We start from the raw sequence: 20,014 nt of genomic DNA, 5'->3' as shown, positions 1-20,014 counted from the left end.
TGTGATGTTAACCCAGGCCTGAGCTCATATGCACATAACTTTTTCTTCTGAGTTTTCTCCTAGGAGATACTTTTTCTTCTTCTATTTAGAATAACTTTTCAATTCAAAAATTTTGCAATTGAAAAAGTACCAAAACAGTCGGAACTACTTTCAGTATTTTCTTGCTTGCTGGTGATTGAAAGGGCATTTTATTGACAAGTTCGAAAATACCACTTAGGAGAAAACTCAGGAAAAAATGTTAATTGCATATGGGCCCAAGAGTGATAGGGATAATAGGAAATAAACATAATAAACATATTAGAGAAATAATTCATGAGAACATTTTCATGTATCAATCCCATTGGGAATACATTACATCCGTGGAGTACTTTAATTTGTAACTCCAGTGACAGAAAAGGACCCATATGACTTTCAATGTGGCTGCAATAGCATTTTATGAAATTCAAGTTTTTCAAAGGCTTGTATGTAAAAGAATTGCATGTTAATTTGGGTGTTGGGTGTTGCCATTATTTGAATATCACAAATTATATTTAAAGGGGCACTACAGCGAAAAACTGTAAAACTTAAAATCTGTGCAAACATATACAGGTAAGAAGTATGTTTCTTCCAGAGTAAAATAAGCCATAAATTACTTTTCTCCTATGTTGCTGTCACTTACAGTAGGTAGTAGAAATCTGACAGAAGTGACAGGTTTTGGACTAGTCCATCTCTTCATAAGGGATTCTCAGCAAGGCTTTTATTCTTTATAAAGATATTCCCTAAAAAGGATTTAAACAATGATGCTGGCCAGCCTCCCTGCTTCCTACACAGTTTTTTTGGCAGTTGGACAGAGCAACTGCCATTCACTAAGTGCTTTTGAAAATAAATATATCCCTGAGAATCCCCTATAAAGAGATGGGCTACTCCAAAATCTGTCACTTCTGTCAGATTTCTACTACCTACTGTAAGTGACCGCAACATAGGAGAAAAGTAATGTATGGCTAATTTTACTCCGGAAAAATGTAGTTCTTATTTGTATATGTTTGCACATGTTTTCAATTGTACAGTTTTTTGCTGTAGTGCCCCTTTAAATAACACAAACTAAAAGCCCGGAAGAGAGGAGAGGCATATCCTGTAGTCTGCTGGGCACTCATATTTCAGCAACAACTGCTGACTTTTAAAGTAGGCCACAAAACCAATATTTTAGGGTAAACAGGTATTTTGCTTTTATCTTTGATGTCTGCATTGTTTACCTTGTATTTACTTAAAGAGAACCTGAGGTGTGTTTAAAGAATGTTATCTGCATACAGAGGCTGGATCTTACTATACAGCTCAGCCTCTGTTGCTATCCCAAACCCCACTAAGGTCCCCCTGCACTCTGCAATCCCTCATAAATCACAGCCGTGCTGTGAGGCTGTGTTTACATCTGTAGTGTCAGTCTTAGCTGCTCCCCCGCCTCCTGCATAGCTCCGGTCCCTGCCCCCGTCCCTTCCCTCCAATCAGCAGGGAGGGAAGGGATGCAGGCGGGGACCGGAGTTCTGCAGGAGGCGGGGAGAGCAGCAGACTGACACTATAGAGAGAAACACAGCCCGCTCTGACAAGCTGTTTGTCAGCAGCGTGGCTGTGATTTATGAGGGATTGCAGAGTACAGGGGGACCTTAGGGGGGTTTGGGATAGCAACGGAGGCTGGGCTGTATAGGCAGATCCAGCCTCTGTATGCAGATAATATTCTTCAAACCCACCTCGGGTTCTCTTTAAGGTCGGTTCACATGGGTTTATGGCGCCTTGTCACTCAAATGCTTTTCTGCAAAGGGTTTCCGCTGTTGTTCATCCCTGCAGAGGGACACTGAGACGTGGCGGTAAGGGCCCTTTCACACCAGAGGACTTTATCGGCGTTTTAACGCCACAGCCGAAGTTGGCGTTTTCTAAGGTAAAATGAAAGTCCATAGACTTTCATTTTACCTTTCACATCTAACTCGGCGTTTTGGAGCGTTGCGTTTCAACGCTCCCAGGAGCTTTTTCAGGGCTGTAAAGTTGGCTGTTGGCGTTTCAATGATAGTCAATGGAAAACGCCAACTTCAGCGTTTTCAAAGCGTTTTCAAAGCGTTTTACAGCTAACTTGTTCACTTATTTTTATAGAAAAAAAAGGACGTTTTCATATGAGCTGTAAAACGCTTTCAAAACTCTTTGAAAACGCTATGTATTGGCGTTAAAGCAAAAGGCTGAGTTTCAGCCTTTTCTACCGCAGCATCTAGTGTGAAAGAGCCCTTAAAGAATGGGAAAAATTGCCGGTTAGCGGAAGTAAACAATGGTACAGGTCAATCAAATGGGTGGTGCTTTATTGATGAGGGCCAAGGCCTTCACTCTTTCGGTATAAGTTGATCCAAGCATGTATATATATCCTTCACAGTGGGATGGCATCTTTAATTTAGTTTTGTGTACAGTTTGCTAAGCAGGCAGCGGCCTACAAAGTACAGCAACCCACTGGAATCCAACATCTCCATCCACCTATGAAGGTGAACTGGAGTTGTTCTGGGTCCCCATCCTGCATCATTGCTTTCAGTTGTCAGAATTATCATATCCTTATCTTTCTTTGTTTTTAAACAGAAAATAAACAGTCTCTATAGCCAGTTGGGTGCCAGAGTCACAGTGGAAGTGGATGCTCCCCAGCCTGTGGATTTGAGTACAATTTTGGCTGAAATTCGTGAACAATATGAAGATCTCATGGACCGTAACAAAGCTGAGGCAGAGAAATGGTTTCTTGCAAAGGTTTATATATAATCATTTCCTTTCAGTTATGCTATGAGATGCTATAAGAGTTTAAAGTATATCTGTAGGGAAAACAAGCCCAATTTAGATACTTACCTCAGTAGAGGAGAGTGTCTGGATAATTCAGAAGCATCCCCTGTCCCCTCTCCTTCACTGATACAGCACGGAGACCCCCCTGAACCTCTTCAACAAGGACTTGTCGAGTGAGATGCCGATGGTCATTAGCAAAGCGAAAGTAAAAATATGCATTCACAGAACACACAGGAGTGTGTGTGAGAGTGAGTGTGAGAGTGTGTGAGTGTGTGTGTGTGTGAGTGTGTGTGTGAGAGTGTGTGTGAGAGTGAGTGTGTGTGTGAGTGTGAGTGTGTGAGAGTGTGTGAGAGTCTGTGAGAGTCTGTGTAAGAGTGTGTGTGAGAGTGTGTGTGAGAGTGAGTGAGAGTGTGAGTGTGAGTGTGTGTGTGAGAGTGTGTGTGAGAGTGTGTGTGAGAGTGAGTGTGAGAGTGAGTGTGAGAGTGTGTGTGTGTGTGAGTGTGAGTGTGTGAGAGTGTGTGAGAGTGTGTGAGAGTCTGTGTAAGAGTGTGTGTGAGAGTGTGTGTGAGAGTGAGTGAGAGTGTGAGTGAGAGTGTGTGTGAGAGTGTGTGTGAGAGTGAGTGTGAGAGTGAGTGTGAGAGTGAGTGTGAGAGTGTGCGCGTGTGTGTGTGTGTGTGTGTGTGTGTGTGTATCTAGTGGCCAAAAGTAAAAAGACACCTACATACATTACAGTAAATAAAAATAAATAAATCTTCCATTCATTAATCCCTTACGTCCCCTTCCTACATAAATCACCAATTAACCTTTTATTCCCCCAAAAATTAAATCCCTGATTAATAAACCCCATATATCCCCCTCCCATATTTCCCAAAGTAAAACACTTGTAAAAAGTGACCTTTATAATAATAATAATACATAAGTAGTTACCTCAGGGATTAAACATTTTTGATATGCATGTTCTTTTTTTTCAAATATTGGTTTCTAATTAGTGATGTAGTGTAAACTAACAAAATGGGGAAAAAATACTCTTATTTTCAAATTAAATATAGTCACCATATGTTGTACTAGGGACATAATGTAAACATTGTAATAGCCAGAATAAATGTGTGGGTTTTATCCACAGTAGCAGGTTTATTTTAAAACCATAATGGCTGAAAACTGTGTTCTGTATTTTTTCATTTTTTTTATTGTTCCAATTAAAATGCATTTAGAAAAAAAATCTTAGCAAAAATACCACCTAAAAAAAGCCCAATTGGTAGCCTAAAAAAAGCAAAATATAGATCATTTTGGAGTGATACGTAGTGATAAAGTTATTAGCAAATGGGAGGAGCACTTAAATGTGAAAATTGCTCTGGTTCATAGGGGGAACACTACCAGTAGTGGTCAAGTGATGAATTACTAAACATTTTGCAAAAGAAACAGATTATCTTTTAAAGGTATACTGTTCAGGAGTAGTGGTCGGAATCACCATATTGTGAATCCAACAAAAGTTCCCATGGAATTCAAAATTAATTCAGAGTATGCATAGCAAAATCATGAAATTGTTCTTGCGAAAATATGTCCACAAAAGGTTACAATTTTGCATAGAATTTTCACATTTTCTCACCAATTTTTTTTTCATTCATGTTCCTGGAGCAAGCTCAATAGACTTTTTCTGCTATTTATGAGAAAAAAGGTTTGTGCACTTCACAAACATAATCGTGCATAATATTCAGAATTTAAAAAATTGTGAATTCTGACTTTGAGCTTGAAATTCCGATATGACACTCGGATATTCAGCATTCTGCAAAATCTGTGTGCTCATTCCTACTGTACAGTAACAAAATGCGAAAAGCAGTTTAGCACAATTTAACCTCCTTAATCCTGAGTGTAGCTTGAGCTAGCCGCCGTGAGCTTACTGCAGAGTATAGTGCGCAGCGGGCATTTTTACTCACCTCCCGGGGGTATCCAGACACAGGCAGCCATTCTCCTTCCTGTTCTCCGAGGGTCTGAATCACTCTGGTGAGATCGCCATGATCAATCTCACTACAGAGTTACAGTGCCACCTGGAGGACAAAAGTAAAATTGCAGTGCTGAAGCCCAGCAGGGGAGTGAGTTCTGGGGCTGCTGGCTTTCTGGTGGCATGATTCTTTCCTGATTTTAGGGTCTGAAACGTTTTAGAAAGACCCTAAAATCCAGAAATAACCATACCGCCAGGGAGCCTAACAGTATACTGTATTATTTACTAGGCAGAGTAAAGGCTATTCTATCATTTCATTCTATGTTGCAATTTTTTGTTGTAAGTGCTAAGTTATTCAAATCGCTCAGATAAGGAAAAGTTGGAGTCCAAGATAAAAGCATGATGAGGTTTAGTACCTGGGCTTCCTTTATTTTCAGAGTGAAGAACTGAAACAGGAAGTTGAATCTGGATCATCCGAACACTTCCCTACTTACCAGAGCGAGATGATAGAATTAAAGAGAACCGTTCACACATTGGAAATTGATCGACAGAGCCACCTAAGCATGGTATACATTTTTTATAGTTTATTAGTCACTATGGGCAGCATTTTTACAAGATTGTTGTTATTGCTGACCAAGTCATGTTTGGTGTGTTTTCTTCTACATTCCTGGCCCAGCAAAAGGTGTCATTAGATGATGCTGGTGAAGCAGGTGGTTTTGGTGCACAGCGCTCAGCACAAAGCGCCAAAACTAGGCACCCCATAGCAGTAATGACATACTGCATGGGGTGCATAAGGGTTATTTGGCGCTCCGGCAATCGCCAGACCCCATATTACATCTTCCTCCAAGTTCGAACGACTCGGAGGGGGGAATAGTATTTTATGCTGCAAGGGATTTGAGCAGTAGCAGGGTGAGCGTTCATTCATTTGGCTCACCCTGCGCCCAGCTCACCAGCGGTGTACATATATGTGCATGATGCTGGTACTATAGGAATCCAAAATAATAATAATAATGAGGAGTTGAAGTGTACTGAAATCTGCCTGACTTTATACGAACGGCAATGGCGCAGTTTGTTGAATTCTTAAAAAGACGGCAAAATGAATGGCAATTTAGGCGCCAAAACCTGACCTTGCCCCAGGCGCTACTTGGTCTTGATCCATCCCTGCCTCTCCCCCTCAATCCATGCACAAGGGGCTCTTCCCTACCCCCGGTTTCCCACACTCTGAACATAAGAAAAATGTTTTTAAAAAAATAGGTAAAGTTGCCAGGGATCGCAATACAGCCATATTGCAGCTGTATAGCAATCCCTGGCGAAAGCATTGCCACTTCTAAAAAAACAGCGAACACCCCTTGTTTGCTGCAAACTATTCACTGGCAGAACAGTTCGGGCCATCTCTAATAGCCACTAATCAAGGGGAGGTTTTAGTGTTAGGCATCGGGGAGGGGGGTTTAGTGTTAGGCAAAGGGGGGGGGGGGGAGAGTGATAGGCATTGGTTTAGGGTTAGGCATCAGAAGGTTTTTTTTTAGGGTCAAACATCATCAGAGGGGCAAGTCAAGGTTAGGCATTTGAAGAGGGGTCGGTTAGGAGTTTGGGATCAGAGGTGGTGATTAGGTTTAGGGATGGGGGGGAAGGTTGGTAAAGGCAATTTTAAAATAAAGGGCTCAGTGTAGGAATAAGGATAGGTTAGGCTATAGCAATGCATTGGTAAAAAGTATTGATAATTTACTATCAGAGTAACTCACTCAACCATAGTAGAATATTGGTATTTTACCAATATTCTACTTGTGGCTATTCCCAGTGCCAAGTTCTCATGGTGCTCATTTTAACTGTACACTACACAACAAGTGAGAAAATAACTCGCTATATACAGTTGTCAGAATGATTTTTCCTTTTATTAAATATTTAGAATGCAGCCCTGGAAAGCACCCTAACTGAAAAAGAATCCAGCTACGGAGCCCAGTTATCACATTTACAAGAGCGCATCAACCAAGTACAAGGCAACCTGTCCCAAATCCGAGACAAACAAGAGCACCAGAATGAAGATTACAAGGAACTACTGGACGTCACAACACACTTAGAGAGGGAAATAGGAACATACCGGCTCTTGCTTGAGGATCAAGACATGCGGTAAGTCCGGGTTTTTTTTTAACCTGCCTGGCATTCTGATTCCCGTGGCCGCACGTTTTTTGCACATTTTTTTTCATATAGCTAGCCTAGCGCTAGCTACATGATTCCCCCCTCCCTGCCCTCCGATCGCCGCCGGCGTAATGACCCGTCCAGAAATCCCGTTCTGAACAAGATTTCCTTGAGGGCTTCCCCCGTCTCTATGGCGACGAACGTCGTGACATCATCGACGTTGTGACGTCACAGGAAGACCTGATCCACCCCTCAGCGCTGCCTGGCACTGTTTGGCCAGGCAGCCAACGGGGTCTCGGCTGGGGGGTACCTATATCGCGGCGGATCGGCGGCGATCGGGTAAGACACGCAGCAAGCAAAGTGTTTGCTGCGTGTTTTAAAAAAATTATTCAAATCGGCCCAGCGGGGCCTGAACGGTGACCTCCGGCATCTCTGGACGAGCCTAGCTTGTCCAGAATGCTAGGGAGGTTAACCTCCTTGGCGGTAACCCCGTGTGTGACACGGGGTAAGCCGCCGGAGGGTGCCGCTCAGGCCCTGCTGGGCCGATTTATATAATTTTCTTTTGCTACATGCAGCTAGCACTTTGCTAGCTGCGTGTGCATAACGACTGCCGCCGCTACCCGCCAATCTGCCGCTATCCGCCACGCCGCCCCCCCAGACCCCTTTTGCTGCCTGGCCAATCAGTGCCAGGCAGCGCTGAGGGGTGGATCGGAGCACCCGCTGGCGTCACGACGTCGATGACATGATCGCGATCAACGCCATGGCAACGAGGAAGCCCATAAAGGGAATCCCGTTCAGAACGGGATTCCCTGCAGGGTAAAAACGCCGGCGGCGATCGGAGGGGTGGGAGGGATAGCGGAGGGAGGGGGGAAGCATGTAGCTAGCGCTAGGCTAGCTACATGCTTTAAAAAATTTTTTTTAAAAGTCCTGCGCTGCCCCCTGGCGGATTTATTGTACCGCCAGGGAGGTTAATAGATTATTTATCAAAAAGAAGGTTTTTCCATAGAAATACAACAATAGAGTATAAAAGGAAAACAATACAGGCAATCTGATGAACACAAACAAGTTTGTCCACATCAGTATAATTTGCATGTAGCATATATACATATTCGTGAACCCACAATTTCCCAAGCTACTCAAGGGGAAGAGGAGAAACAACATTTCCTTACATCTCCAGTCCTTGATACCTCGACTTCCAATGGCAAATTCATCAGGTAATCCCATTATTATTATATCAAGAGAGAAAAAAGAAAAAAGAGAGAAAGAAAGAAAGAGAAAAAAAAAACTAAAACACCAAGTACAAGAAAACAAAAAAGAAAAGAAAAAGATCTCTTGTGTGGGAGAATACGGGGCAGCACTCTCTGACTTATAGCTCCTCTGAAAAGAGCGAGATCAAATTTCTGTCCCCTTGTAATGTCAGGTTCCATGCTCCATTCTAGTCCTTACTAAAGGTGCGTACACACATGCGACTATAGTCGTTTGAAACGATCGTTCCCCGATCATTTCAAACGACGATCGTTTAAAAAAAAGCAGCCAACGACCATTAAGTCTAACGAAGGACGAGCTAGAACGAATGATCTAGCTTGCCGGAATTTTCTCAACGACGATCGTTTGCAAAAGTAGTTCATTGTTGGAAACGGTCGTTCGTACTAGGCTTGACATGCGCATTTCGCTATTTCTCCATGGAACTTTTCATTTTGATGCGCATGCGCAATAGTTGCTTTACGTGATGTAACATTCGTTCTAACGATCAGATCGTTACACACTTTTAAAAGCTAACTTTACTTAGGTCGTTCTTTCCTCAATTAAAAGATCGTTCGTCGTTCACAACGATCGCTGTCGCATGTGTGTATGTAGCTCAAGGATATCTCTCTATACGCTTCAGTTTCAATAAATTGTTTCCACCCTTCCCAGGTGATATCTAACTGCTGTTCGTCTCCCATGTTAACTGTTCCATATAAAAATATATAATTTATCTCTCTAAACCACTCATTAATCGTCTGCGTCAACATAGTTTATCAGTATCTACTTATCAAGAGTCTGGCTGCATTTATCAAATGTATAATTAGTTAGTCAGTTTGTTAATCAAGGAAGTCTACCCACATTAGATCTCAATTTTCAGCTCCTACAAGGGCAATTACTGAATGATATACAGGATCTTCTCAAAAAATTAGCATATTGTGATAAAGTTCATTATTTTCTGTAATGTACTGATAAACATTTGACTTTCATATATTTTAGATTCAAATACACACAACTGAAGTAGTTCAAGCCTTTTATTGTTTTAATATTAATGATTTTGGCATACAGCTCATGAAAACCCAAATTTCCTATCTCAAAAAAATAGCATATTTCATCCGACAAATAAAAGAAAAGTGTTTTTAAAACAAAAAAGTCAACCTTCAAATAATTATGTTCAGTTATGCACTCAATACTTGGTCGGGAATCCTTTTGCAGAAATGACTGCTTTAATGCGGCGTGGCATGGAGGCAATCAGCCTGTGGCACTGCTCAGGTGTTATGGAGGCCCAGGATGCTTCGATAGTGTTAGTCTAATGTTTATCAGTACATTACAGAAAATAATGAACTTTATCACAATATGCTAATTTTTTGAGAAGATCCTGTATAGGTTACGGCCAGAACCCGAAGTTTGGCCACTTCTAGTTCTGGCCGGCCAATGTGCGAACTGGCCGCTGCGCTACGGCCAATGTGAGAATGTGAGAAATGGAATAATTCCTGTAATGTTAATGTATCTTCTGGCTGCAGCGCAGCGGGCAAATCTATCACATCTTAGTTAATTTAATGAAATTAAGCCGGCGGCAATGTGACAGATGAAGCCGCCGGCTTTTGCTCTGCCTCTCTCTCCTCCCCCGCCTCTCTCTCCTTTTCTTATGGGCAGCCAGGGGGGGGGGGGGACACGCGTGTCTCCCAGAGTCGTTCGTCGCGGCAGGAGAGCAGAGCGGGGAGGCTGCAGACATTGCTTTTGCCAGCACCCCCTCTGCAAGAACGGCAGGATTCCCTGCCGCGACGAACGACTCTGGGGGACATGCGTGTCCCCCCCGGCTGGCCATAAGAGAAGGAGAGAGAGGCGGAGGAGAGAGAGGCGGTGGAGAGAGAGACGGTGGAGAGAGAGGCAGAGAAAAAGCCGCCGGCTCCATCTGTTACATTGCCGCCAGATTAATTTCATTAAATTAACTATGATGTGATACATTTGCCCGCTGCACTGCGCCCAGAAGATACATTAACGTTACAGGAATTATTCAATTTCTCACATTGGCCGCAGCGCAGCGGCCAGTTCGCACATTGGCCGGCAAGAACCCGAAGTGGCCGGCCAGAACTAGAAGTGGCCTAACTTCGGGTTCTGGCTGTAACATAAACACACTACAAAACCATTTTGCTAGTGCTGCCAGTTTATTCTGGTGGTTGTTGATTTAAAGGGACTTCAAGCTCTAAAAATAAAGGAAATTGGTACTTACCTGGGGCTTTCTGCAGCCCAACGTAGGTTGGGAGGTCCGCCGGCACAGTCCCTGCTCCTCTTAGTGTTGGGCGAACAGTGTTCGCCACTGTTCGGGTTCTGCAGAACATCACCCTGTTCGGGTGATGTTCGAGTTCGGCCGAACACCTGACGGTGCTCGGCCAAACCGTTCGGCCATATGGCCGAACTAAGAGCGCATGGCCGAACGTTCCCCGAACGTTCGGCTAGCGCTGTGATTGGCCGAACGGGTCACGTGGTTCGGACCCGAACGCGCTCTAAATTGGCCGAACTGTCACGTGGTTCGGGTAAATAAATACCCGAACCACGTCATATCTCCGCCATTTGTCTGTGGGTTTAGCTTTGGGTAGGCAGGCAGGGTAGTTCGCGCTCCAGCCACGCTAGCCAGGGTCCCCCCCAGTCATTGTGTGTCACTGCTGGGAACAGTAGTACACCGCTCGTTCAGCCACACTATATAGCATTCTGTGTACTGTTCTGTGTCTGCTGGGAACAGTGGTACACCGCTCGTTCAGCCACACTATATAGCATTCTGTGTACTGTTCTGTGTCTGCTGGGAACAGTAGTACACCGCTCGTTCAGCCACACTATATAGCATTCTGTGTACTGTTCTGTGTCTGCTGGGAACAGTAGTACACCGCTCGTTCAGCCACACTATATAGCATTCTGTGTACTGTTCTGTGTCTGCTGGGAACAGTGGTACACCGCTCGTTCAGCCACACTATATAGCATTCTGTGTACTGTTCTGTGTCTGCTGGGAACAGTGGTACACCGCTCGTTCAGCCACACTATATAGCATTCTGTGTAGTGTTCTGTGTCTGCTGGGAACAGTAGTACACCGCTCGTTCAGCCACACTATATAGCATTCTGTGTACTGTTCTGTGTCTGCTGGGAACAGTGGTACACCGCTCGTTCAGCCACACTATATAGCATTCTGTGTACTGTTCTGTGTCTGCTGGGAACAGTGGTACACCGCTCGTTCAGCCACACTATATAGCATTCTGTGTACTGTTCTGTGTCTGCTGGGAACAGTAGTACACCGCTCGTTCAGCCACACTATATAGCATTCTGTGTACTGTTCTGTGTCTGCTGGGAACAGTAGTACACCGCTCGTTCAGCCACACTATATAGCATTCTGTGTACTGTTCTGTGTCTGCTGGGAACAGTAGTACACCGCTCGTTAAGCCACACTATATAGCATTCTGTGTACTGTTCTGTGTCTGCTGGGAACAGTAGTACACCGCTCGTTCAGCCACACTATATAGCATTCTGTGTACTGTTCTGTGTCTGCTGGGAACAGTAGTACACCGCTCGTTCAGCCACACTATATAGCATTCTGTGTACTGTTCTGTGTCTGCTGGGAACAGTAGTACACCGCTCGTTCAGCCACACTATATAGCATTCTGTGTACTGTTCTGTGTCTGCTGGGAACAGTGGTACACCGCTCGTTCAGCCACACTATATAGCATTCTGTGTACTGTTCTGTGTCTGCTGGGAATAGTGGTACACCGCTCGTTCAGCCACACTATATAGCATTCTGTGTACTGTTCTGTGTCTCCTGGGAATAGTGGTACACCGCTCGTTCAGCCACACTATATAGCATTCTGTGTACTGTTCTGTGTCTGCTGGGAACAGTAGTACACCGCTCGTTCAGCCACACTATATAGCATTCTGTGTACTGTTCTGTGTCTGCTGGGAACAGTAGTACACCGCTCGTTCAGCCACACTATATAGCATTCTGTGTACTGTTCTGTGTCTGCTGGGAATAGTGGTACACCGCTCGTTCAGCCACACTATATAGCATTCTGTGTACTGTTCTGTGTCTGCTGGGAATAGTGGTACACCGCTCGTTCAGCCACACTATATAGCATTCTGTGTACTGTTCTGTGTCTGCTGGGAACAGTGGTACACCGCTCGTTCAGCCACACTATATAGCATTCTGTGTACTGTTCTGTGTCTGCTGGGAACAGTAGTACACCGCTCGTTCAGCCACACTATATAGCATTCTGTGTACTGTTCCGTGTCTGCTGGGAATAGTGGTACACCGCTCGTTCAGCCACACTATATAGCATTCTGTGTACTGTTCTGTGTCTGCTGGGAATAGTGGTACACCGCTCGTTCAGCCACACTATATAGCATTCTGTGTACTGTTCTGTGTCTGCTGGGAACAGTGGTACACCGCTCGTTCAGCCACACTATATAGCATTCTGTGTACTGTTCTGTGTCTGCTGGGAACAGTAGTACACCGCTCGTTCAGCCACACTATATAGCATTCTGTGTACTGTTCTGTGTCTGCTGGGAATAGTGGTACACCGCTCGTTCAGCCACACTATATAGCATTCTGTGTACTGTTCTGTGTCTGCTGGGAATAGTGGTACACCGCTCGTTCAGCCACACTATATAGCATTCTGTGTACTGTTCTGTGTCTGCTGGGAACAGTGGTACACCGCTCGTTCAGCCACACTATATAGCATTCTGTGTACTGTTCTGTGTCTGCTGGGAACAGTAGTACACCGCTCGTTCAGCCACACTATATAGCATTCTGTGTACTGTTCTGTGTCTGCTGGGAATAGTGGTACACCGCTCGTTCAGCCACACTATATAGCATTCTGTGTACTGTTCTGTGTCTGCTGGGAATAGTGGTACACCGCTCGTTCAGCCACACTATATAGCATTCTGTGTACTGTTCTGTGTCTGCTGGGAACAGTGGTACACCGCTCGTTCAGCCACACTATATAGCATTCTGTGTACTGTTCTGTGTCTGTTGGGAACAGTAGTACACCGCTCGTTCAGCCACACTATATAGCATTCTGTGTACTGTTCTGTGTCTGCTGGGAACAGTAGTACACCGCTCGTTCAGCCACACTATATAGCATTCTGTGTACTGTTCTGTGTCTGCTGGGAATAGTGGTACACCGCTCGTTCAGCCACACTATATAGCATTCTGTGTACTGTTCTGTGTCTGCTGGGAATAGTGGTACACCGCTCGTTCGCCACTGTATAGCATTGTGCTCTGTGTCGCTGCTGGGAATAGTGGTACACCGCTCACCCGTCACTGTATAGCATTGTGCTCTGTGTCACTGCTGGGAATAGTGGTACACCGCTCACCCGTCACTGTATAGCATTGTGCTCTGTGTCGCTGCTGGGAATAGTGGTACACCGCTCACCCGTCACTGTATAGCATTGTGCTCTGTGTCGCTGCTGGGAATAGTGGTACTGTATAGCATTTCTGTACTGCCACTGTACTGCTGCCAGTCAGCGTGTACTGTAAGGATAAGTGAAATGAGGAAGAAATCCGGTGAAAGAGGGAGGGGCAAGGGAAGAGGTGTTTCCCCTGACGGTTCACGTACAGGCCACAGGGGAGCACCCAAGAAAACCCACTCAATACCGCCCATGTTGTCCAGGACAACAACCCTCACAAATCCAAAAGAACAGGACCAGATAATTACTTGGATGACCTCTCAAGTGTCCAGCAGTGGGTTAAGCAGCACCAGCACATCACGCACGAGGTCCGAGTCCTCAGCCAGTTACAAGGAGCCAGTGGGCACAAAGCTGACACAACCGGCAGCGACACCACGCACACAACTGCCAGATAACCAGTCCGATGAATTACCTCAGGACACAATGGGGTATTCGCAGGAGCTATTCCCAGCCCAACAAACTTCCACCTTTCAAAGGTCAATGGAGGAACAGCCAGAAATGTTGTGCCTGGATTCACAACTGTTAACTGTGGGAAATGCACCGCGCACTGAAATACAAGGCGAGTCCGAAGAGGACTCGGAAACCCAAATCCCAGAGCAATTTGGGCAGGAGGGGTTGCAATTGCAGGAGGTCGGCCGACAAGATCTGGAAGACGACGTTGGAGTGTGCTGCGCAGAGGTTGTTGTGGGGAGCTCTACTCCACGGCGGTGGCCCACAATGACATATGACGAGTTTGAGGAAATGGAAGAGGAGGGTATGGACAATGTGGACAGAGACCCAGATTTTGTTTGTGAACGAGAACATCGCCGTCGTAGCAGCAGCACAGATGAGTCTGTTGAAGAACACACTGCTGCACGAGTTCGCCTTGTGCCACAAGGTAGGCGGCGCGCAATTTCAGGCACCACAAGCGTGGAAGTTCAAGTGAGAGGCAAAAGAGGAGCAAACAGAAATCGCCAGCAAGGAGGCAGGTGCTCCAAAGTCTGGGCTTTCTTTGAAGACTGCACTGAGGATGTTACCATGGCGATTTGCAAGGTGTGCAAGACCCGCCTGAGCAGGGGGAAAAATATTAACAACCTCTCCACCACCAGCATGAGCCGTCACATGCTATCCAAACATCCCACTCTTTGGGCAAACGCGTCAGGACAGGGTACCAGAAACAACACTGCCTCCCTTGGGTTCACCAGACCCGCCTCAGCAGCAGCAGTAGCCCAGCCATTGCGTGGTTCACAACATTCACAAACATCAGACGACGCTGACACTGTCACTTTCCGGAGTAGTGCTCTTGAGGTCTCCCAGTGTTCATCAAACACAACAACTAACAGCCCTTCCGTGTGCAGCGCTACGGTTCAGTTGTCTGTGTCGGAGATGTTTGAGCGCAAGAGGAAATTGCCAGCAAATGACCCCCGGGCCGTGGCAGTAACAGCCAGCATAGCCAAGCTTCTGGCCTGCGAAATGCTGCCATATCGATTGGTGGAGACAAACAGCTTCAAGGGCATGATGTCAGTGGCCATCCCACGTTACGTGGTTCCCAGCCGCTACCACTTTGCACGCTCTGCAGTGCCTGAGTTGCATGAGCACGTGGTCAGCAAAATAACCCGAAGCTTGAAGAATGCCGTTGCCTGCAAGGTTCACCTCACCACTGACACCTGGACGAGTGCGTTCGGCCAGGGTCGATACATCTCCCTTACCGCGCACTGGGTGAACCTTGTGGAGCCTGGCAGCGATTCCTCACCTGCTACGGCACGGGTGTTGCCCACGCCACAAACAGCTGCACCGCCGTCCCTCCCACTGGATAACAGCAGCACCTACCTCTCTGACTCCTTCTCCTCCAACGCATCTCAAAGCTGTACCTCATCCGGAAACGCTAACCCAGCAGCAGTAGGATCGTGGAAGCAGTGCAGCACAGCTGTTGGCATGCGTCAGCAAGCGTTGCTGAAGCTAATCTGCCTTGGGGATAAGCAGCACACAGGGGAGGAAATTTGGAGGGGAATAAAGGAACAGACGGATTTGTGGCTGGCACCGCTGGACCTGAAACCGGGCATGGTTGTGTGTGATAATGGGAGTAATCTCATTCGCGCTTTAAGGTTGGCTAAGCTGACACACATCCCTTGCCTGGCGCACGTGATGAACCTAGTAGTTCAGCGGTTCCTGAGGACATACCCAGGCGTGCCCGATCTGCTGTTGAAGGTGCGTCGAGTGTCCAAACATTGTAGAAATTCCAGTACTGCTTCGGGGGCACTCGCCAAGATGCAGGAGCGCTTAAATCTCCCCCACCATCGCTTGCTGTGTGATGTCCCTACGCGCTGGAATTCTACGCTGCACATGCTAGCCCGCTTTTGCGAGCAGAAGAGTGCAGTGGTCCAGTACATGACGGCGCAGTACCGAGGCGCATCCGGCCAGCTGCCAAGCTTCTGTGGATCCGATTGGGCCAACATGTTGGACCTCTGCCAAGTCCTCCAAAATTTTGAGCAATCCACGTTGCTTGTGAGCAGTGACAACTCTTCAGTCAGCATTACCATACCACTGCTGTGTTTACTGAAGAGGTCGATGTTAAAAATCAAGGAAACAGCTGTCATGATGCAACTGGGGGAATCTGAAGGAGAAAACGATCAGCGTGATGGTACCAACATCAGGCCATCCGCCTCAGGGAACGCTGGCCCCAGCAGCTATGACGAAGAAGAGGAGGAGGAACAGCTGGAGTTGGAGCAGGAATTTCATGCCACCACTGACGAGGGCCAGAGCGGTGCACGTTGGACTTCCACAATTCAACGCGAATGGTCAGCAGAAGCAGACCAGGAGGAAGGTGACGACTATGATGCATCACAACAACTATCACAACGCTCACAAGAGGATGATGAGGATTCTGGTAGGACTCTGGCACACATGGCTCAATTCATGCTAGACTGCATTGAACGTGACCCACGCATTGTGCGCATTCTGGACAACACCAATTACTGGGTTTATACCCTTCTGGATCCACGGTACAAACACAATGTTCCAAAACTGCTTGAAGAAAGAGTCAGACAGGTCAAAATGGAAGAATACCAGCAGGCCCTTGTGGAGACTTTAGAGAGGAGATTGACATCCTCCCCCTCCTCTAGCCAGTTGCACGCAGACAGACTGACTTCCGCAAACCCAGGACGACCAGGAGGGCAGCAAACAACGCAAGCCGCAGCTAGTACCCAAAAGGAAATGGTATCGGCAGTGTCCTTGGAGTGGGAAAATTTTCTGACACCCATGCAGCCGCAGCCCACTGAACAGCAAGCGTGCAGATCCACCTCCAACACCGATCGCCTGGAGAAGATGGTCAAGGACTACATGTCAGATGGCGTAGCTGTGTCGAACCATCCATCTGCACCCTTCAACTATTGGGTATCGAAGCTAGACACCTGGCACGAACTGGCAATGTACGCAATAGAGGTGCTGGCTTGCCCGGCAGCCAGCGTTATGTCGGAACGCTGTTTCAGTGCTGCCGGAGGCATCGTCACAGATCGGCGTATCCGCCTCTCTACAGAAAATGCAGACCGTCTGACTCAAATTAAAATGAATCAATCCTGGATTGGAAATGACTACGCAACACTCCAGGACCCCAACCAAGTAACATGACCAATGAACATCTGGGATGGTGTTGCGTTTCCGGGCCCTGTTTATTGAACCTCTCATCTGTATTACATTTATGACTGCATGGCGGCAAAAAGCATTGCTGCTATATCCGCACGCTTTTTGTCCACATGCAAGGCCTGGGTTGTTGTGTCTCACAAAGCGTGGCCTTCTCCTCCTGCGCCTGCTCCTGTTCCATCACGTCTGCTGCTGCTGGGTTAGCGTTGCCGCGTGGTCCCTGTTTATTGAACCACTTATCTTTATTACATTTATGACTGCATGGCGGTACAAAGCATGCTATCCGCACGCTTCTTGCCCTCATGCAAGGCCTGGGTTGTTGTGTCTCACAAAGCGTGGCCTTCTCCTCCTGCGCCTGCTCCTGTTCCATCACGTCTGCTGCTGCTGGGTTAGCGTTGCCGCGTGGTCCCTGTTTATTGAACCACTTATCTTTATTACATTTATGACTGCATGGCGGTACAAAGCATGCTATCCGCACGCTTCTTGCCCTCATGCAAGGCCGGGGTTGTTGTGTCTCACAAAGCGTGGCCTTCTTCTCCTCCTGCGCCACCCTCCTCCTGTTCCATCACGTGTGCTGCTGCTGGGTTAGCGTTACCGGTCCCTTTTCCTGGAACCTCTTATATGTATTACATTTATGACTGCATGCCGACAAAAAGCATGTTACCTGTGCAAAGAAAACAGACATTTCCCGCATTTAAAAGACAGTTTTCCCTTTGAAACTTTAAAATCGATTTTCTCAAAAACTATAAGCTCTTTTTGCTAATTTTTTTTTCCTCTTGTACCCACTCCCAAGGTGCACATACCCTGTAAATTTGGGGTATGTAGCATGTAAGGAGGCTTTACAAACCACAAAAGTTCGGGTCCCCATTGACTTCCATTATGTTTGGAGTTCGGGTCGAACACCCGAACATCGCGGCCATGTTCGGCCTGTTCGGCCCGAACCCGAACATCTAGATGTTCGCCCAACACTAGCTCCTCTCCCGGACCTTCCGCCGCATACAGCACCGCTGAAAGCCGGGCTGGGTGTCGAGCTCCCACTTCCTGAACCGGGACACTCTTTGTGATGACGGCAGCCACTGCGTGTCATTGGTCGCTGCACGATTTAACCGCGCATGCGCAGTACTGTCATGCTGGCTGCAGTGATGACGCACAGCGGCCGACATCATCACAAAGAGCATCCCGGTTCAGGAAGTGGGGGCCGGACACCTGGCCTGAGTGTCAGCAGAGCGGTATGCGGCGGAGGGACCGGGAGAGGAGGAGCCAGGACCATGCCGGGGGACCTCCTGGCCTACGGTGGGCTGCATAAAGCCCCAGGTAAGTACCAATTTCCTTTATTTTTTGAGGTCAGAGTCCCTTTAATTACTGTATATCCTTGTTTGGCTTCTTAAATGCTTGGTAAAATTACTGACTGCCATTGTCTTGTTTTTTTCCCCCCTGCAGTGTTCAAAGATCTATGCCACCATTCTCAGAAGGTCAGTAAAAAAACCACAATTACAGTATAACAGTCAATTCAAAGCAATATGCTAAATTGTAATGTACATTGATACAAACTTTGACACTGACACCCCCCCCCCCCCCCCTTTTTTTTTTTTTACTAGGGCGTTCCAAACTAGTCCGAGTTGTCTCCATTACAGAAGAAGTTGAAAGCAGGAAAATTGTATCTCCGAAAGAAAACTTTTAGGAATGGGCATGGCTGTCTCACCCTTCTCGTTAGGAATGAGATCTCCAGTGATTTTTGTTTGTAGTTTACCATTCTTTAGTTAGGAGTAGGAAGGAATGATTTGATAATGAGAAATCAGCTTTTTGACAACATTTCCAGTGGGCTCCTACAACCTCATTCTCATCTATTGATTCTGATTCGCTGCTGGTAATTAAATCCACGTTACATTTTTTTGGAAGGCTTAATAAAAAGTAAGTATGATTCTTTCCTCTGCTGCAGCAACAATCCTGAACATTGCAGAGGTTCCATTGAGAAATATATGTCCTGCTACTCGACTTGTTAACCCCTAACAAGTCCTAATGTAGAAGAAACCACCAAACCCTGCCTAACACTACCCTTAAAGTGGACCTGAACTCTTGCACAGAACACATGGACAGCACAGAGAAATCTACCCCGTTGGTGTTTAAAGAGAAGAGCTTATTTAATGTTCCCTTTTTGTAAGTAATCACAAGTGGAATTTGAGCTCTCAGCTGTGTCAGCTCACACATTTGGCAACTCGGCAAACACATATTGCTGATGTCCAGAGATGGGTTAAGATGGAATGGGGCCCTAGCCACGATAGTAGCTTTAGCTCCTGCTCATGGTCCTTTTGGTAATCTAAGCTGGGAGAAGGTTCAGAAAAAGTGGCAGTTTGGCCCCCTGACACCTACCAAAGGCATCTGCTTAGGTTGCCTGGTGGATAATCCTGCTCTGTCCATGCTTATTTCAGTGTTGTATTAATCATTTTAAGCAAGCCCATCATCAAAGAGATAATAGTTTTGAAATAAATAAATTAGGTGCACTTAGAAGTAAAAATGCTGAAAATACTAGTAATGGAACCAGTACTAGAAAAAATAATTACAGAAAATACTAGTGTTTAGTACTATTTCTGCATTGTAGGGGCAGTGGTGTAGCAACGGAGCTAGGAGTTCCCATACAGTTTTGCACTGGGGACCCTCCTGCACTAAATATGCACATTAAAAGTGCCAGAGAGCTATAAGCCAGTGTTCCCAAACCCTGTCCTCGAGGCCCACCAACAGTGCATGTTCTGTGGAAATCCACAGAGGTAATTAATCAGCTCTGCTAAGACACTAATTACTTCACCTGTGCATGTTTGTGGTTTCCTGCAAAACATGTACTGTTGGTGGGCCTTG

The 20,014-nt window shown here is 46.3% G+C and overlaps 1 protein-coding gene across 1 annotated transcript; it reads left to right on the top strand.

Annotated features, from left to right (window-relative positions):
- The first annotated feature begins 859 nt into the window (after positions 1-859).
- Positions 860-19,100, top strand: LOC137541303 (keratin, type I cytoskeletal 42-like). The gene is made up of 6 exons (XM_068262546.1): positions 860-943; positions 2,587-2,748; positions 5,155-5,283; positions 6,624-6,844; positions 18,602-18,633; positions 18,760-19,100. The coding sequence occupies exons 2-6, from the start codon at positions 2,704-2,706 to the stop codon at positions 18,840-18,842; spliced, it is 510 nt and encodes a 169-aa protein (XP_068118647.1). The 5' UTR covers positions 860-943; positions 2,587-2,703; the 3' UTR covers positions 18,843-19,100.
- The last annotated feature ends 914 nt before the right edge of the window (positions 19,101-20,014 follow it).

This window comes from Hyperolius riggenbachi, chromosome 12 (assembly GCF_040937935.1).
Source record: "Hyperolius riggenbachi isolate aHypRig1 chromosome 12, aHypRig1.pri, whole genome shotgun sequence".
Taxonomy (NCBI): domain Eukaryota; kingdom Metazoa; phylum Chordata; class Amphibia; order Anura; family Hyperoliidae; genus Hyperolius; species Hyperolius riggenbachi.
The sequence above is the reverse complement of the archived record's forward strand: the minus strand, read 5'-3'. Positions and strand labels throughout refer to the sequence as shown.